The following is an 18,724-nucleotide window of genomic DNA, read 5'->3' on the forward strand; positions in this document are numbered from 1 at the left end:
TCTTGTTTGTCCAAAGGATAGGGCAATTTAAAAATATTTAAGCTTGATGAATGGCACCTCTGGATAGCAGATTTAATTTTGGTGTGATTTTCTATAGATTATTTTTGTGTTTTGCTTTTCTCATATACCCAATAGAATAATACAGGGACTGTGGAGAATAATTTGCATTGGGACTAGCACCACCCATTTAAATACAAAGACAAATCCAGTTGGATACAAAGGACTGTTTTACAAGATTATCCTATGAACTAAGATACTTGTACTGACTTTATCTCTGATTTGTGTTGGGTGTCCAAATCAAGTCTTCAGTAAATCACAAGGGGTGAAATGGGCTTTAGGGCTTTTCTGTCCTTCCTAGTATTTCTGAAAAATAAAAGAGTATCAAGATGAGAGACATTGCAGAGTCATCCTTTAATACCTATATCTAACCTCATCTAATCTCCCCAACAGAGAAAGTGACGCCATAGCTAACCTGAGCCAGCAATATCAAAACACTTGTGTATATGAAAACTTGGATTAATGGGGATACTCGAGGAATTTATGGGGACTGAGGAGGACCAAAAAAAGGGGAAAGAGGGTTAATATAATTTCCTGGGGTTCAGGACTTGTCAGAAATCCTTTTTATTTCAGAGCAAGTCAAAATCATTCCAAAAATACATTGCTGCATATAAAGATCCAAAGGGATGTCTTCTCAGTTGAATTTCTTCTCTAATTCTGTTTGGTGTCATCTAATTCAATTTTATTTGGTTTAATTCAATTCAATATTTATTGCATATTAAGAAACCCATGATGGGTGCTGGAAGGAGTCAGTGAGTTAAGATAAGCAGTGGTCTAAAGTGGGGATAAAGATGAAATATAGAGAAAGATAATGCAAATCAGTTGGGCTAATTATCAAGTTGGTATTTTCTGAGAATGCACTGAGTGGGAGGGGGGCTGGGGCAGCACTTTAGAAAGCTATGAATTTTTCCCAAGGTTGACTGTGGTTTTCTTTTTTTTAAATTTTATTTATTTAAGGCAATGGGGTTAAGTGACTTGCCCAAGGTCACATATCTGGGCAATTAATAAGTATCTGCAGTCACAATTTAACTCAGATCCTTCTGAATCCAGGGCTGGTGCTCTATCCACTATACTACCTAGCTGCCCCTGACTGTGGGTTTCTACTAGTTAAAAGAAAAATCCAAGTAAACCATTTAAAATAGACCATCGAGCCACTATGAATTGGATGAGGCCTAGTAAAGCCATAATTATTTTAAAAATTATTTTTAAAGGAACACATATAAACATACACCCATACATGTCTTATCTATGTATCATCTATTTATCTGTCTATCTATCTATCTATCTATCTGTCTGTCTGTCTGTATGTATGTCTGTATGTATGTATGTATGTATGTATGTATATATAACTTCTGTGTTACCTGGAACTGAAAGTCACTATCTCACCAAGTCAAAGAATAATTATGGGATGTGCAGCCAGAGGACCTAAGCAATCCTGACCTTCCCACTTAATTGCCCAGATAACCTTGAGGCAAACCACTTCATCTGTTTGGACCTCGCTTTGCTTACCTGTAAAATGGACCTGATGACTTCTGAGGTCCCTTCCAAGTATAGATATGTAAGTCTAGGGTTTGCTAGGGTAGCCTTTTGTGGTTGAGGGTAACGGATTTTGTGCAGTTGCCAGTCCTTCCCATTCCATGGCCTTGGATGTCATTGATCTTTTTCCTTGATGAAGGATCAAAAGTAACCTTGGTTCTAGGACTCCATATCAAAGAGTTTACATGCTTACCTGTAAGTGTAAGTAATGTAGAAACACATATATACACATGGCTCCAAAATTACTTTCCCCCTGGGGGGGATATCTTTTTTTTGTTTGTTTCTTTTAGGTTTTTTTGCAAGGCAAACGGAGTTAAGTGGCTTGCCCAAGGCCACACAGCTAGGTAATTATTAAGTGTCTGAGAGTGGATTTGAACCTAAGTACTCCTGACTCCAGGGCCTGTGTTTAGCCACTGTGCCACCTAGCTGCCCTGGAAATATCTTAAAAATATGTTGAATTTACAAATTGTTCAGTATTGTCTCAATGACTTTCCTTCGTATTGCTGCCCTTCAAACATTCTTCCCATCTGTTTCTCTAATTGTTTCCTAAATAAAACATTTTTTCCTACTGTGCCTTTGTTACACAGGTGGTACAGATCTGAAACACATTCATCACTACCTCCTGGAATCCTTAGTTCACCTCTTGGCTTTCATATGCTTTGTCCTTATTTTTACAAATGTCTTTCAGTAAATCTCTTTTTAAAAATAATTTTCTTCATTTTTTAAAGTCAACTTGTCAAATGAACAAAAATCATTTTTCCTCCCTCTCTTTTTCTCCTTCTACTGAAAACAGAAAAAAACAAAATTCTCATAACAAATATTCATAGGCAAGTCAAACAAATTGGCCCATGGACCACAATTGACAATGTTTGCTTCCTTCGGCCTTCTTGAATTCATCACCTCTCATGCAGGAGGGAGATGATCCACTTCATCTTTGGTCCTCTGGATCTAGAGGTGTAGGTACACCATTGACACGAGTCCTTAAATGTTTCAAAGTTGTCTTTATTGTTATGGTAGAAATGGCTCTCCTGTTTCCTGTGTCCAGTTTATTCATTTCAGTCCATTGACAGGATTCAGATAGCATGAGAGATTTTTGTGGGTACCACCAGGGCTGCTTTTCTTCACTTTCACTTTCAGTTCCAGGTAATACAGAAGTTACACACACACACACACACACACACACACACACACATACATATATATATGTGTGTGTATATATATATATATATATATATATATATATATATATACACATAGGAAGATTCCTTTCCAGATAAGGTAAAGGACATTCTAATACTCCCCAATTAGGAGCTTCATAATGTCTGTGATGCTTTTTCTAATAGTGTTACCTTCTACCAAGATCCGCCTCCCCACTCCCTCTTTGGGCGCCTGGTCACTGTGCTTGAAGCCGCTGCTTCCCCCAGATAACAGCCTTGATCTTCAAGATAGTAAGATTCCTCTGAACCAAAAGGAGGCAGAGGAGAACACTAAACTAAGCTTGTTAGACTTGGTATCAGGAGAGCTGGGTTCAGATCTCGAGCTTATTAGCTGTGAAAGCCTCTAGGTTGGTTCTCTAAGGGATCAGAAACTCCAAGATAAAGATGATAACCCTTCACAGGACTACTGGGAAGAATCTGATGATGGCTAGATGCAGAGATATTGGAAAACTTGAACGTGCTACATCAGTGTGAGAATCATCATTACTACTACTACTACTACTACTACTATTACTACTACTACTACTAAAACAGTTACTACTAACTCAACCTGTTATCTTAATTTCGGATAGATTGGCAAATTGCCATTTGACTAGTGTCTGTCTACATCCATCTGGTTAGCTCCTTTTTAGCAGGGGCCTTAATCTAGGTTCTAAATGGGTAGATTTGAATAGATTTCAGGGGATTCTTAAACTTAGATGGGAAAAAATAACATCTTTATTTTCACTACTGTTCTAAGAATTGATACTGTTTGAATAGAAAATGAAGCATGGTATTTTTCACTTTCATTCTTTTTCTTTTATTCTAGTCACTTGTACCAAGTGACTAATATGGAAATATTTTACATGATTGCATATGAATAACCTATATCTGATCTCCTTTCAGGGAGGAGGCAAGGGAAGGAGGAAAGGAAGGTTAGGATTTGGAACTCAAAACTTAAAAAAATGTTAAAAAATTATTTTAACAGTAATTGAGGCGAAAAATCAAAATATGTACTTAAAAAAATTTGATTCTAAAGAAAGGATCCAAAGGCTTTCCCAGATGACCACCCAAGGGGTCCAGGATGATTCCTTTCTGATATATTATCAACCATATCTTACATTCCCACTTACATAGAAACACCCTCACCAGTATTTGATCCTACAACATCTCTGCTGTCCATCCCTTTTCACGTCACACAGTCTTTCCTCTAGTGCTGTCCACATTAGCTCTCCTAAACTTCAAGTTGGCCTCTCTGCTCCTAATGTCTCCCTTCTCCATCCAATTCATCTTTCACTTGGTTGACAAAGTCTTAATCCTTACAGGTCTAACTAAGTGACCCACTGTTCAAGAAGTTTCAGTGGCTCTGTTGAAGCACAAAGTCTCTGTTTTGCATTTAGAGTCCTTCATACTCAGACTTCAGGCTACCTTTCCAGGCTAACTGCACCTTATCCCTTTTCAAACACTATATGGCAGGCAAATGAGCCTATTTTCCCCTCTGACATTTTCCAACTCCTTTCTCTAGGTTTTGTATTGGCTGATATATATACATATATATATATATGTATATATACCTGGACTCCCTTTAAGTATCATTTATATATATATGTGTGTGTGTGTGTGTGTGTGTGTGTGTGTGTGTGTGTGTGTGTGTGTGTACCTGGACTCCCTTTAAGTATCATTTTTCCAAGCTAGACCTTTTTCTGATGACTTCACTTGCCAAAATTCATTTTCTAGATTTCCTTGCCCATTTTGTATTTCCTTAGTACATATGTGCTGTTCCTCCCTAATACAGTATAACGTAAGCTCCTAGAAGGCAGGAATTCTTTGGTTTTTAGCTCTGTTTAGCCAAAATGGATATGTTTTGGACTTTTAATAAATGCAAGCCAGTTTGGTTTGCTTATGGGCCAACATTGGCTTTAGATCCTTCAAAGTCTTATTTCTGGAAACTGAACTCTTTGAGACTTGTGTTCCTAGGATGGATGGCTTGTCATTCTCTCCTTCTGAAAGTTAACTCTGAAGACTTGGCTACTAGATTAAAAGAATGAGACCAGAACACAAGATCATGGGATTTGGAATTAGAGGAGACCTTTCCGTATGATAATTGGTATCTCATTTCTGTCTTTGTTTCTGTCCCTAATACAATGTGAGTGAAATGGTAGGTCCTTGTTTATTCAAGTCTTCATTTTGTGGGTAGTCAAGGCTCAGACAAACCAAATGACTTGTCCAAAGCACCCAGCATTTCAAAGCTGAGACTGAAAGGCTGAGGGGCGGCTAGGTGGTGCAGTGGATAAAGCACCCGCCCTGGAGTCAGGAGTACCTGGTTTCAAATCCGGTCTCAGACACTTAATAATTACCTAGCTGTGCGGGCTTGGGCAAGCCACTTAACCCCATTTGCCTTTCAAAAAAAACCCTGAAGGTTAGGCTGAATTCAAATTGAGAACCCTTTTTGCTGCTGAACTTTGCCTCTTGTAAAAGCTAGTTGATGGGATGGATAGCACATTGGGTATGGAGTCAAAAAGACCTGAGTCCAAATCCAACCTCTGATAATTAATAGTTGGATGACTTTGGGTGAGTCACTTAACCTTTGTCTACCTCAGTTTCCTCAATTGTAAAATAAAGATAAAAATAGTATCTTTCTCATAGGGTTCTTGTAAAGATCAAAATGAGATAATATTTGAAAAGCACATAGCAAACCTTTGTAATTTTATTATTATTAATTTGATTATGTTATAATTATTTTATTATTAATCTCATATGCTAATATTTCAGTGACCCCTTTTTCGCCATATCCACAGAAATAAAATTTAAAAGGATTTTCACTTTAGAACTAGAAGAAATTCAGTTCTCAACAAATAGAAGCTTATATTCTCACTTTGGTTTTATACCAGTGAAAATTGATTAGTAAGCTTTCACTTACTGCAAAGAAAGGAATGCTATATACAGGGACTGAGACTGACAACACCTCCAACATTCTGCCATAGGACAATCCTATCTATATGGGTAGAGGAGCTGCTCTACATTTTTATGAAGGGAATGGGAAGGGAAAGAGAAAAGAAAGAGTGGTTTTCATGCAATTCATACCTGTCTGTGATAGAGAAGGTTCCGGTTCAGTGGTAATAAATAGAGGGTAAAGGCAATGAGCCAGGGAATTTGAGATCAGATAAGAGAATGACTAATAATAAATAATTGCAGTACAAATAATCAGAGACATTATAAAGCACTTTATCATTTCATTTCAATTGTAAAATTATGTGATGGAATAGGGACTGGACTGTGATTTCACTAGAATACCTAGGTGAAGAAATGCTCCAAACTAAGGCAATTTATAGATTTAGAGAACTTTCCAGAGAACTGAAAGGTAAAAGTGATTTGCCAGACTCATAAAAAATATATTTGAGGGATGAGACTTGAACCTAAATCTTTTTGGCCTGGAGAGAGGTTGATTGTCTTTCACTATGTCACATATTATCTCCATTCTACAAAAGAACTGAGGCTCAGAGATTCTAGGTGACTTGCTAATGGTTAGAAAGCATATCTGAGTTCAGGTCTCTCTGGACTTCAAAATGTATGATTCTTTAAATGTTGTCTCTTTCCGATTTGGGGGATGTGACGAGAAAGGAGGAAGGAGAGACATATTTTGGGTCAGAGCTGGTCAAGGGCAATGTTGGTATTCATTTGTCCATTCTCCCACATTAATTTCAAATTTAAAGCCAAGATTTGGGTCCATATTCTATTTACTGGCTAAGATTCTAGTGATTTCCTGAAGTTAGGAGTTAAGTGAGAGGGAAGATTCAGAAGAATTAGATGTATTGGAATAAGGAATTGGAATAATGGGAGAAGGGACATTAGAATGAGAATCCTGGTTCATTTTAGTTCCCATATTTTGCGAGGAGATAAGAGAGTCTGGAAAGTAATCTATACATAAACCCTTCAGAAATCAGACTAATGAATGAAAATATCAAACATTAAAGGGGAAATGGTCAGTTGATGTAAAGCCTTTTGTCCTTTCCAGAGGCAGAGTGTTATCATGTCTACAATGTAGGATCAGAAGTCAAGATTTTGGATCTCACCCTAGTTACTGACAGTGTGATTTTTAAAATTCAGTCGTGTCCAACTTTTTGTGATCACATTTAGGATTTTCTTGGCAAAAATACTGAACTGGTTTGTCATTTCCTTCTCTAGTTCGTTTTATAAATAACTGAGGCAAACAAGATTAAGTGACTTGCCCAGGGTCACACAGCTAGTAAGTGTCCAAGGCTGAATCTGAACTCAAGAAGATGAGTCTTTCTCATTCTCAGTCCAGGGCTCTTGTCTACTTTGACACCTATCGGATTTTAGGACTATAGTATCCTTGATACCTACACCATCACCACCACACAGGACTGTTATTGGGAATGAACTTTGCAAAAAAGAAAAATTTAAAAAGCCATATAAATGTTACTTTTTGAGTGTTGTGACAATAAGTTCCTGTATCCACTGGGGAGTCATTCTTCTCCACCAAATGGGCTTCCATGGGAGTGAGATGTAAATTCTTAGGATAGCTCAATGCTTCAGGTAAGCGTAAGAGGTAGAAATATTCTCCATCTCCTCAGCTTTTTAAACCAAAGACTAGCCATCAATAATTTGTCTTGCATCAACTCAGATGCAGTCCTCTTTGTGAGGCTGAGCCAGGTCATCACTCCAGGTCCCTCTGGTTCGGATCTTTTCTCCCCACTACCTTGTCTTGAAAATAACCTTAATAGTAACCTGAGAGGCACCATATCATGTAGCTAGAAGGTTAGTGATTAGAAGGAAAAGCCCTAGGCACAAGCCCTTTTTCTGGCATTTAACCTTTTAATATAACTCAGGTAATTGTCTAAAACTATCCTCTATAAAAGAATTGCTGATCTGCATTTACTGGAAGAATTTTTTCCATTTTGGGGATTCTTACATTGATTTAAAAAAGATAAGAATGAAAAAGACGACAAAATTATTGAGCCTATTGGAGGCTTTCTTGAGATTAATGTCAGCTTTTCCCCTCTTAACATCAGAGAAACATAATTGTAGCTATAAATAGCAAATCAAGATTTTTAATTGATTTCATTTGTTCAAAGTGAGAGCCATTATGTTTTCTCCCCCCCCCCCACTTTCTGGAAGGGGGATGAATGACAATTGGAATGCTACAGAGTGTTTTCTTCACAATTCTGTACTAGTATGAGTTTCTTCATTTTATAAATTAAGAAACAGAGGTTTAGGGAGATTAAATGACTCATCCAAGATTATACTACTAAGACCGTAAGTATTTACTAGTATACTTGACTTGTAAGACTAGTAAACCCTGGTCTCTTCTGATAGTCTCTCCTTTGCAAACCTTAAGGCTCTATTAAATACCAGTCATCATCATCATCATCATCATCATGATCGTCATCTTTTAGTCCTAGTCCTCTCGTTTTACAGATGATAATAAGCCCAGTACTCTTTGCTGCTTCATCAGTGTGAAACTTCGTGGTGTCTCAGATCCTTATTTCTGAAGTGGAGGGGGTGAGGATTTGGGGGAGAATAACAATGCTTACCTGGCTGGTCTGAAAGGGCACACGTGTGTGTGTGTGTGTGTGTGTGTGTACGAGAGGCAGATAGACACAACCTGTCTCATCTCTTTCTGATCTGGCTCCAGAGCCAACTGCTGTCAGCTAGCCTGGGGCAGCCTCTAGTGGTCATAGGCTGAATTAGTCCAGTCTATTAACCACTTTTATGTCACAGGATAGTATTGGAGCTGGGTGGGACGTTAGAGACTTCTATTTTACAGACGAAGAAACTGAGGCTTATGGATGTGAAGTCATTTGCTCAAGGTCCCACATCTAGGCTGGTCTTGGGTTATGGGAGTCATTTCAGTTTGGGTATCTAGGTTGCCAAGCTGAATGTGACTTGCACAGATTTTGAGGAAGCAAGGTGGTGCAGTAAGTAAAATGTTGGATCTGGAGATAAGAAGAATGTAATTTAAACCCAGCCTCAGACACTGAGCAAGTCATTTAATCTCTGCCTCAGTTTCTACATTTGTAAAGGAAGGTAATAATAGAACCTACTTCCCAGGACACATAATTTTATATACATGTATTAATATATAATATACATATATTGATAATTTATATACATATATTATTTGATATATACACATATATTATATACATAGATTATAGTATTATATATGTATTTAATCCCATTGTCCCACAAAAACATAGATATCTCTCTGTAAATGCATTTATAGATATTAGATTTTTATCTAGATATTTAGATATCTATCTAATTTGGTTTTGGGGGGGTCAATGGATTTAAGTGACTTGCCCAAAGTCATACAACTAATAAGTATCAAGAGTCTGAGGTTGGGGCGGCTAGGTGGCGTAGTAGATAAAGCACCAGCCTTGGAGTCAGGAGTACCTGGGTTCAAATCTGGTCTCAGACAATAATGACCTAGCTGTGTGGCCTTGGGCAAGCCACTTAACCACTTGCCTTGCAACAACCTAATAAAAAAAAGTCTGAGGTTGGATTTGAACTCTGATCCTCCTGGCTCCAGGGCCAGTACACTTCACCACTTAGCAGTCCCTGTATGAGGTAGCTTTAAACTGCTTTGCAGACCTAAAGGCTCTATCATCAACATCTTTTGTTCCTAGCCCTCTCATTTTACAGGTGAAGAAAGAGACTTATGAAGTGACTTGTCTAAGCTCACACTGCTAGTTAGTGGCAGAACTGGAACACCCAGCTTACTGCTTTCCAGAATAATAAGCTGTCTACTCTTTAGGTCAAGGGATGAAGTGACTTTCTAAAGGTCACGGGTTAAACTGGGGCAAATTTCAGCTTTGGGACCAGCAACGTTCAAGGGGAGGACTAAGATAGAGTTAGGAAGATGAAGGAATCCCAGAGGAACAGGAGAGCTAAGAGCCAGGAAGGGTTTATTCAGGACTTCAGGACCTCAGAGACCCATTCACCAGGGGAGAGATAGGGAAGGGGGGAAAGAGAAAGCAAAGCACCCCAAACCAGGTGTTGAATATGCTAAGTGATGAATCTGTAATTTGAAAAAGCTTAGGGAGACACTGGCTGGGCTCTACCCGAGTTCCCTTCCCCACTATATTTATTTGGCAGGGAGATTAGAATGTCACTAGACTAGGCAGTTGGGTTACTATGGATTCAAAAGTTACTTTAATCCTGTTTGCCTCAAAGGAGATGGAGAAGGAATTGGCCAACCCCTCCAGAATCTTTTGACAAGAAAAGCCCAAATGGGGTCACAAAGAATTGAACATGACTGAACAAGAGGGACTCAGGTGGAGACTATCCACCAGCCGCATCGAGCTCTAAGCCACAGGTTAAAGGTATTCCCAGGTCTAGAACTGCTCAGTCTGAAGTTCAGGATAAAAAACTAGTAAGACCACCACGTGGGTTGGATTCTGCCTGTCAGGACTGGCCTGTGTTTCCCCTTTTGGCTCAGAGGATAAAGGTGTAAAGAGGCTCCTGAGTATGTCTGTTCTCATATGGGATTGGCTGCTGTATTTAGATGTTATCATTATCCTTGATAGCATCATTTTTTCACAGATCTCATATCACCCCTAAGGAGGGAAGAGACTGAACAATGATTTTCCAGGACTCTTATGGGCATGAGATTAGATCCTCAGGTTCCTGGTGAGATCTTTCCTAATTCGAAGTGGATGGACTCTTGGAACTAATGAAAATTAATCTGCCAGTCTCTTCCACATGATGAAAGCCCCAAGTAGAAATCAGCCCTGGGAGCAATCTAGAATTTGCCTGACGGTTTATGGAGAAATCTAGAGGCTGCATATTTGCCCAGCCCTGGACAGTCTTCCCAGTGGTCCTACGGAGCTCATAGTTTGCTCAGATGATGCAGTACCACCCTGGACCAATAAAATGTAACTCAGGGCATCCAGTGTTGTGTCTCTTGTGAGAGTCCCCTGTCCCACCTAGGCCAGAAGACCATGACATCAGGGAGGTGATGCCATAACCAGTACATGAAGTGGATTTGAGGGAGGGGGCTGTGCTAAGGCCCCAGACTTACTTTCTCCTCCAGAGCCATATGGGTCCAGTGGCCAGATAGGAATCAGGGTGCCTGGGGATGGCCCTGGATGCGAGGCAGTCAGGTTAAGGGACTTGCCCGAGGTCACACAGTAAAGATCAAGTGTCTGAGGCTGGATTCGAACTCCCATCCTTGCCTCCAAGGCCAGCCCTCTATAAACTGCCCCACCTAGCTGCCTGGAAGAAAATACTAGAAGAAAATGATCCTGTAGGGGTGACATCTTTCTTTTATTAGGAATTCCCATCACTTCTTATTTCTCACATATCAAAAATAGAGCAACTGGTGAAACATAACATACATGGAAAAAAGTCAAATTATTAAGTGGAGTCTTCCAGATCTGTGAGGTCTCATGGAAACCAGGGAATTACTGTGTCCCCACAAACAAGGGAGATGGGCTCAGCTGTGGTCATCAGGTGCTTAAGGATGATAAACCAATTGATTTTGTCTCCCACCACCTTTCAGAAGACCCTTCTATTTCTGAGAAACTTAGCCCCTTACTTCTCCAAAAGGCAAGAAACCCCTACATTTTCCAAGGGAAACAGCATTTTAAAAAACACCATTTCTGTCCTTTGTATAACTCACAAGACTCCCACAGTCTCACTTGCTAACTTTTCCAAAGGAGACAACCAAACCATCCCACTTCCTTTTTTTCTCACTTCAAAAAGATCTACTACTTTTGTCTCTGCCCCCATCACGCTGAGCTACCCTGGCAAAGTGATGAGCATGGGAGGGAGGGAAAGGAGCAGCGATGATTCATCAATGCAAAATCATTCTGAAATGTCAGCTTTTCCTGTACTCGGCCACAGAAGATGCAGAAAAGCTTTATTTTCTTGTGTTTCTTTGCAAAGCCTAGTTCCTGTAATATAAGTTGCTTTCATTTTATGTCTTTGGGCTCTTCTTAGTCACCTTCTTAATCTGGTAAAAGGATTAAGTGGTGGTGCCTAAACTCTGACACCCTCACAGGTCCTGAGGGTCTAAGGAAGGAGGGAATCAATTTTAGGGGAAAGTGGGCTAGAAATCTACAAAGGGTGGGTCACTTTATTCACTCATTCATTCATTCATTTTTTAGGGTGGGTCACTTTTAGTGACTAGTCCTCACCTTCTGTGCAGCCTATTTTGGGGCTGAATGTGCTGAATAAAAATAATAATATTCAGTAGTATAGATACTAAAATTCAGACCAAAAACTCATTTCAGTTGAAGGAATGTAAATAAAACTGAAAATCACTTTTTTTTGTATTCAATTTTTTTTTTAGGTCAGAATCAACCTTTCCTTCAGTATCCCAACCCAGATACATGCACAGGAGACATACTAAACCAATGCCCTCATTTTCAATATGAAGAATTAGGGGCGGCTAGGTGGCATAGTAGATAAAGCACCGGCCTTGGAGTCAGGAGTACCTGGGTTCAAATCTGGTCTCAGACATTTAATAATTACCTAGCTGTGTGGCCTTGGGCAAGCCACTTAACCCCATTTGCCTTGCAAAAACCTAAAAAAACCACACACACACACACACACACACACACACATGAAGAAATTAAGGTTCAAAGGACTAAGTGATTTGGCCAAGGTCAGAGAGAGAACTTTATAGGACCAGAATTTGAAACCACATTCTCTGATCACAAATCCATTTTTCTTTCCACTGGTACCTCACTCTCCAATGGCTAGCTCCTCTGTTTCAGGTAGTAGCATGAAATGGGAATGGGAAGGCACTAGATTGGAATCTAGAGACATAGGCACTAATTCCAAGGACCTGTTAACAACTTGGAATATGTTAGGCCAAATGACAGCCTCTCCAGGACTTAACTTCCTATTATATGAAATTAGGGCAGCAGATGAGATTGCCATCTTTCTTCCATTTCTACCATTCTAGGGAAGGTGTAATTTCATTAATTTCAAATTTAATGTTGAAGCACAGACATACATGGCTATGGATATTAATATTGATTGATAATATTGTTAATAATTCCCTAAGAGAAAATTGTAAAATTGTTACAGAAAATGAAGTTAAAGAATCAAAATCCAAAGTTCCTAGTTGGACTCCCTCTCCCTGCAAGAGGAATATAAAGGATTGGCTTTCTATAGTTTTCCCCCCAACATATAACTTCCAATTTCTCAAACAAGTGAATGATTACATTGTCCTGTGAACACATCAAGAATATTCTCATTTCATGACTCTATATTAAGGATTTTTCCTCTGCCCTTCCAATAAATCTTCTCTAACCACCTAAGTATTCATTCATGTCCCTCCTCTCAGCCCCTGTAATCCAGTTTCTATCTGATTAAGAAGAGAATTTCATCCTCTGGTTGCTTTTCCATAATCTCTTATAAAATGCATTGCAGACTCTTTGGGGTCTAATTCCTTCCTTTATATGCCTCCACTGTGCAGATTGGTTTAATTCAGTCATTTTTGGACATGTTAGTCTTTGGCAAAAAAATAAAAAAAGCTTATCTCCAATTCTGAGTTCCTAGCCGCCTAGTTAACTCCTGTACCAAAACTGAACGAGATGAAAGGGGCCCTGGCTTTGGAGTCAGAGAACCTGGACTCAAACCTGGCTCTGTAATTACTCAAGTGACTTTAGATAAGTCACTTCCCCTCTTTTAGTCCCATTTCCTCATTTGTAAAAGTAACAGGTTAGCTGCTCTTCAGGTGTGCCTAAACTCCCTGCGACCCCATTTGGGGTTTTCTTGGCAGAGATACTGGAGCAGTTTGCCATTTCCTTCTCTGGCTCATTTTACAGATGAACAAACTGAGGCAAAGAGGGTAAAGTGACTTGCACAGAATCACATAGCGAGTGTCTAAAGCCATATTTGAGCTCAGGTTTTCCCAAGTCCAGGCGCAGAGCTCTGTGGACTGCAGGGCCACCTACCTGCCTGAGCAGGTTAGACTAGATGGCTTTGAAGATCCCTTCCAGCTTCAAATTCTATGATCACATCTTTCAGTGATTAAACTATTCAGTCTATTTAAAGAAGCCCATTTCAGATTTATGCATCCACATGATATGAGAAAGCCTGTCTCTCAGTCTCTAGCAACATCATTCCATTTCCTGGTCCATGTCATAAAAATCTATAGGAGAGTGTCATGGAATTTCACAGAATTTCAGAGTTAGAAGGACCTCAGAGGCGTCTCTTCCAGCCCATATACAGAACAAGAATTTCCCTACCAAGTATCTAACAAGAAGGTAGCCGGCTTCTTTGCCTGAAAGACTTCCAGAGTGTGTGGAGGCAGGGGCAGCAATGAGGGTAGGGGGCAAGAGAGAAGAAATCACCCACCCCTGCATCATTCTGGGTCCTATGGAGAATTTTTGATGATTCAGACATTCTATGTGGGCATCTCATAGGATAGGAAGTCAATTTAAGTAAACGGCATACCCCAGGACTTTGCCTTATAAAAACCTGCATATTTCATCCATCTTGATTAACCAATTAGGTAATCCACAATAAATAACTCAGAAGTAATACCAGGATTTCTTTCCCATTATTCCACAGACTCATTTGCTGCTCTGGCAGGCTTAACCTTCTCCTCCAAGCCTGCCCTTGATTCATTAGTTGGAGTTTTAAGTGTTTCAGCATCACATTCTCTGGTGTTCCCAACTTAGAATAGAGAACACTTTCCCCCTCACTCTGTGACCCAGTCCATAAATATGGCAACCAAGGAATTCCATCTATTAAATATTAAAGCATCAATTGTCTAAAAAAAAGGTTAAGGCAATATGCTTAGCATACGCCTAACCTAGTACTTAATAACCATAGGCAGGAGATACTTGATTAAGCATTAGAAGTCAGGGAAGCTAGGTAGCAAAGTAATAGAGCACTGGCCCTGAAGCCAGGAGAGCCTGAGTTCAAATCCAGCCTCAGATACTTAATAGTTACCTAGCTGTGTGACCTCGGGCAGGTCACTTAACCCCACCGCCTTGCAAAACCAAAAAAAAAAAAAAAAATTAGAAGTATGTTAATCCATCATTCCAGGGACAGTGGGAAGGGTCAGAAGACGTGGAAGCCCCTTTCTGAAGGAGACCAACAAGTGTCAGCCATTTTTGTTCCCTGGCAGAGATGAGCGGTTCTTTGATCTAGATCTTTCTTTGCTGCTCCAAACCCTAAGGTCCATGGTCATCGTCCACAGCTTGTGTTGAGAAGTTGTTTGATCACCTACATTCACTTAATTGACCCAAGATCTAATAACCTGGATCTGCTTCTGCCACAAACCGGAGCAGAGGACTTCAGAGTCATGATTAATGATCTCGGCTATCTGGATTGCTTGCTATTTAGTGATGTGGTAGAGAAACCATGTGAGAAAGCACAGCAAAACTGACGTCCTTCCTTGCATCTCCAGCTCCTTTTGGAAAAAAGCCATCAGGAGGCTAAGAAGGAGAAGAACTGCAAAGCCAAGGCCAGGCCACACTAGAGAGGAGAGCCACTGGGGAAGTTACATCTGCTGGGCCTCAGCATGTGGTTGGCTCCCTTGGGTCGGGACCCTGCTTCGGCCAGGAGAGGAGATCAGACGGAGGTCGTGGATGGATCTTACTGTCCAGTGCATGAGCTCCTGCAGCACCTTCAAGCCCCACAGTTTCTTTTCCAAGAAGGTTCGGGGACTGCCGCCATCCGGCACACCGGCACTCTCTTGGGACGGGGCCTGATGACCCAGCAGCACCATAAGCTCCTCCATCTCGTAAGCAAAGGCAGCCACTTGGAGCAGGACCCTGTGGATATTCTGGTGGAAATCTCTTTCTGTGGGGGTGAACTGGACCCTCTGGTCTTCCAGGACCTCAGTCAGGAGCAGGTGGAAGGTGCGATAAGCTTGGAGGTTTTCTTGTAGTCGTTCTGCCTCTGTCAGTTCGCTCCACCGGTCAGTGCTGGCCATTGGTACCCCATCCACAGAATCGAGGTTGATATCCTTGTTCAAGCCCTGATATTCAACCTGGGCAAGGGAAGGGAGGAAATATAGGAGAGCAAAAAGAAAAAAAATAAAGTCTATCAACATAGATACTCGTCAGGATTGAAATGAAAAGGAGGAAGTTCCGCTGTCTGCTCATGCAGGCGGTGCTAGGATGCCTCTAAGAACTCCTCCTCAGAGGGAAGGGAAAGTCCCTGAAGTCACAGAGAACACTTCACGTGACTTGTTTTCATGTGTGACTTGTTTTCATAAGGATGACAGGAGAGGTTGTTGAGGTTCTCCTTAATTGGGAACCTGCACAGCCTCACAGGGATTAGGACATCAGCTATTTTATAGGTTTCTGTGTCTACATCCAAGAGCAAACAAGGAGGTGTATTATCACAATCTGAGAATCTGATTTGCTAATAACCTTTTCCAATTTCAAGTGACTCCCCAAATTAAGGGGGAAAAAAAAAATCACTCCTTCCCCTCATTCTTCATTTAGAAGACATCAGTATATAAAAACAAAGCTATACCCTGGCATTTTAAGTACCTTCACATAAATTCCCAACAAAGTTATGAGAAGTACTCACATCCCCACAGCTATAAGGTCCCAGGCTATTTCTTATTAAATATATCTCCTAAAGGTCTCTGAATTCACAGTGCAGATGGGGGAAGGGGAAGAGGAGTAGCATGAAACCGTGGAAAAAACAAGTCAAAGGACCAGGGTTCTAATCCCAACTTTGCCATTGTGTGACCTACTATTAAGCCTCTGCATCTATCTGGCCTGACTATAAAAGCAGTTTAAGAGTTTCAGCATCACCTTCTCTGGTATTCCCACCTTGGACTATAGAATACTTTTCTCTCGCCCTGTGACCCAGGGTAAACGATACCCTGTAAATGATGTCAAAGGTCCCTTTCAAGAGCTAAATCTATGAACCTATCAACATTCTCAGGTGAATGGAATCTCCAGTGACATTTTCAATCTCCCACAGCTGCCTAGACCCCTAGCTCTAGGAGGTTAAAAGAAATAGCATCCCCGGGGTAGCTAGGTGGCACAGTGGATAAAGCACCGGCCCTGGAGTCAGGAGTACCTGGGTTCAAATCCCATTTCAAGCTACTTAACCCCGTTTGCCTTGCAAAACCCTAAAAAAAAACCCTAAACAAAGTAAAAAAAAACATCACCCCCCCCCAGCTTCCCATTCCCAGAGATCTAGGTGTTAACAGGATAGACTAGGAGAGAAATAAGCCTTTAAGAAGCCAGAGGCATTCACCTTAACATCTCTTTTCCCTGAGTGCACTGGCAGTCTCCATCACAGTCTATTAACTATTTCAAGGACCCCTCCCCACCCTGTGCCTAAATCAGACTGGAACACAAACCTGAGATGCAAGTCCTCCAAGAATAACCAACCCCTGTTTAAATGGCTTGCCTTATTTTCTGAGATTCAGTTCAGTTTTCTTCATCAACAGGCAGAGACCTGGTTGCTAACTGCATTTAGTAAGAGGGTTTTGACTTCTCAGTGGCTGGTGAGGAACGGAGTCCACAGTGGCTGATGGGGAAAGAAGCAATTCATTCAAGGGGCTACTTACATAAGACTCTAGGAGGGAAGTCAAGTCAGAACGGATCTTCCTCGCCAGCCAGATAGAGCGGGTGCAGAGGTCCCGGTGCTGGGGGGCTCCTGGGTTGAGCTCTGTGAAAGCCATCCTCTGAAATACGATCTCTAGAAAACAACTGAGTTTAGGGGCAACAGCCACCTGAGCTGTGCCTACTCTCTGAGATCTTGGCTCGGCTCGAATAATTCCAGAGGCTTCTCAGCTTCTGTGAGTTGTTGTGCGGCCCCCACCCCCACCCCAAACACAACAGATACAGAAACAGTCCCTCCGGTTCTGAGGTGGCAGCACATTCCTAGATCCAGATTTCAATCCCTCACAATTTAACAAAGGGCACTTTTTACCCCATCGGCCTTTTCCCCTGCCTTCATTTTGTTTCTCCCTCCCAGTCCACTGCAGGGCACACTGTTTTCCTGTTACTGTTCTCCCTTTGCTCTTAGCAACAAGGTCATGATCACTGGAATCCTCTAAGGAAACTCCCGCCTGATGTAATATATTTTATATACACAGATAAATAGTTGATTTCATCAGAGCTCTAGGACTGTATCCTTTCCAACCTCATTTTTTCTTCCATGTTTTCCACTTAAAGAAATTTGTTTCATTTTGAAATGGGCCCCTCTTTTGTAAGCACACAACTTAAGGTTTTTTTTTTATTATTTTTAAAACAAGATTTAAATCTACTCTGGATGCAAATCACTTACAAGATGATTCTACCTGAGGGCCTTCACTCTGGCTTCTAAAGCTTCCTAACCCTGCTGGAGAACATTTCTCTAAGGCAGCTGCTGAAATGAGAAACAGCAGCCTTGTTATCAACAGGAATTCCTCTAGGTCCTCAGGGAGAGGACAACCAAGAATTGGGTGCAATTCTATGCCACTTACTCGAGTCCCAGCCTTGCTCTGCATCATGCCAAAGGGTCAAATTCACAGGGACAAGCCCTGGATAGTTGGTCAGAAGCATGTTTCTCTTCCATAGCAAAGGAGATCATTTTTAACAGATAGAGAGGGATGAGAGGATGGTAGCTACCAAGAGATAGCTCTGTCTATATTTGAGGCTTAAGACTTTCAAATTATGACAGAAGAACCATCAGGATCTTCCTTCCAGTATTTCTGGAGAGGGCCTCTTAACCATGACTCCCTCAGCCTTGCCCCTGGTAGACAGAAGTCTGGCTCTCCAGAGGATTTCCTGTAATACTCTGAGCCATCAGTAATTCTTGTCAACAATCACAAACTCAGATTCCAGTCTGGACCAAAGACTTAACAGTGGCTCACTCCCATGCTGAGCCAGCAGCCAATACTGTTGGCATCATTGCTGTGCCCTCCCCCCCAAGTTTGCTACTTGTTTCTGTTACGTTACTGCCTACAATATCATCTTTCTTATCCCTGGGATCAT

The 18,724-nt window shown here is 40.9% G+C and overlaps 1 protein-coding gene across 1 annotated transcript; it reads right to left on the bottom strand.

The window, feature by feature from the left end:
• Nucleotides 1-9,003: 9,003 nt before the first annotated feature.
• On the bottom strand, nt 9,004-18,655 carry CNTF (ciliary neurotrophic factor). The gene is made up of 2 exons (XM_074231454.1): nt 17,314-18,655; nt 9,004-15,768 (listed from the first exon to the last, which is right to left on the bottom strand). The coding sequence occupies exons 1-2, from the start codon at nt 17,425-17,427 to the stop codon at nt 15,277-15,279; spliced, it is 606 nt and encodes a 201-aa protein (XP_074087555.1). The 5' UTR covers nt 17,428-18,655; the 3' UTR covers nt 9,004-15,276.
• Nucleotides 18,656-18,724: the final 69 nt, after the last annotated feature.

The sequence above is a fragment of the Macrotis lagotis genome, chromosome 3 (genome assembly GCF_037893015.1).
Source record: "Macrotis lagotis isolate mMagLag1 chromosome 3, bilby.v1.9.chrom.fasta, whole genome shotgun sequence".
NCBI classification, from domain to species: Eukaryota; Metazoa; Chordata; class Mammalia; order Peramelemorphia; family Peramelidae; genus Macrotis; species Macrotis lagotis.

What these genes read in the sequence shown, in the direction of transcription:
- CNTF (XM_074231454.1), bottom strand. Translation starts at nt 17,427, where the DNA reads ATGGCTTTCACAGAGCTCAACCCAGGAGCCCCCCAGCACCGGGACCTC. An exon ending in CTTCCCTCCTAGAGTCTTAT is followed by an intron (nt 15,769 to 17,313) that starts GTAAGTAGCCCC and finishes TCCCTTGCCCAG; the next exon opens with GTTGAATATCAGGGCTTGAA.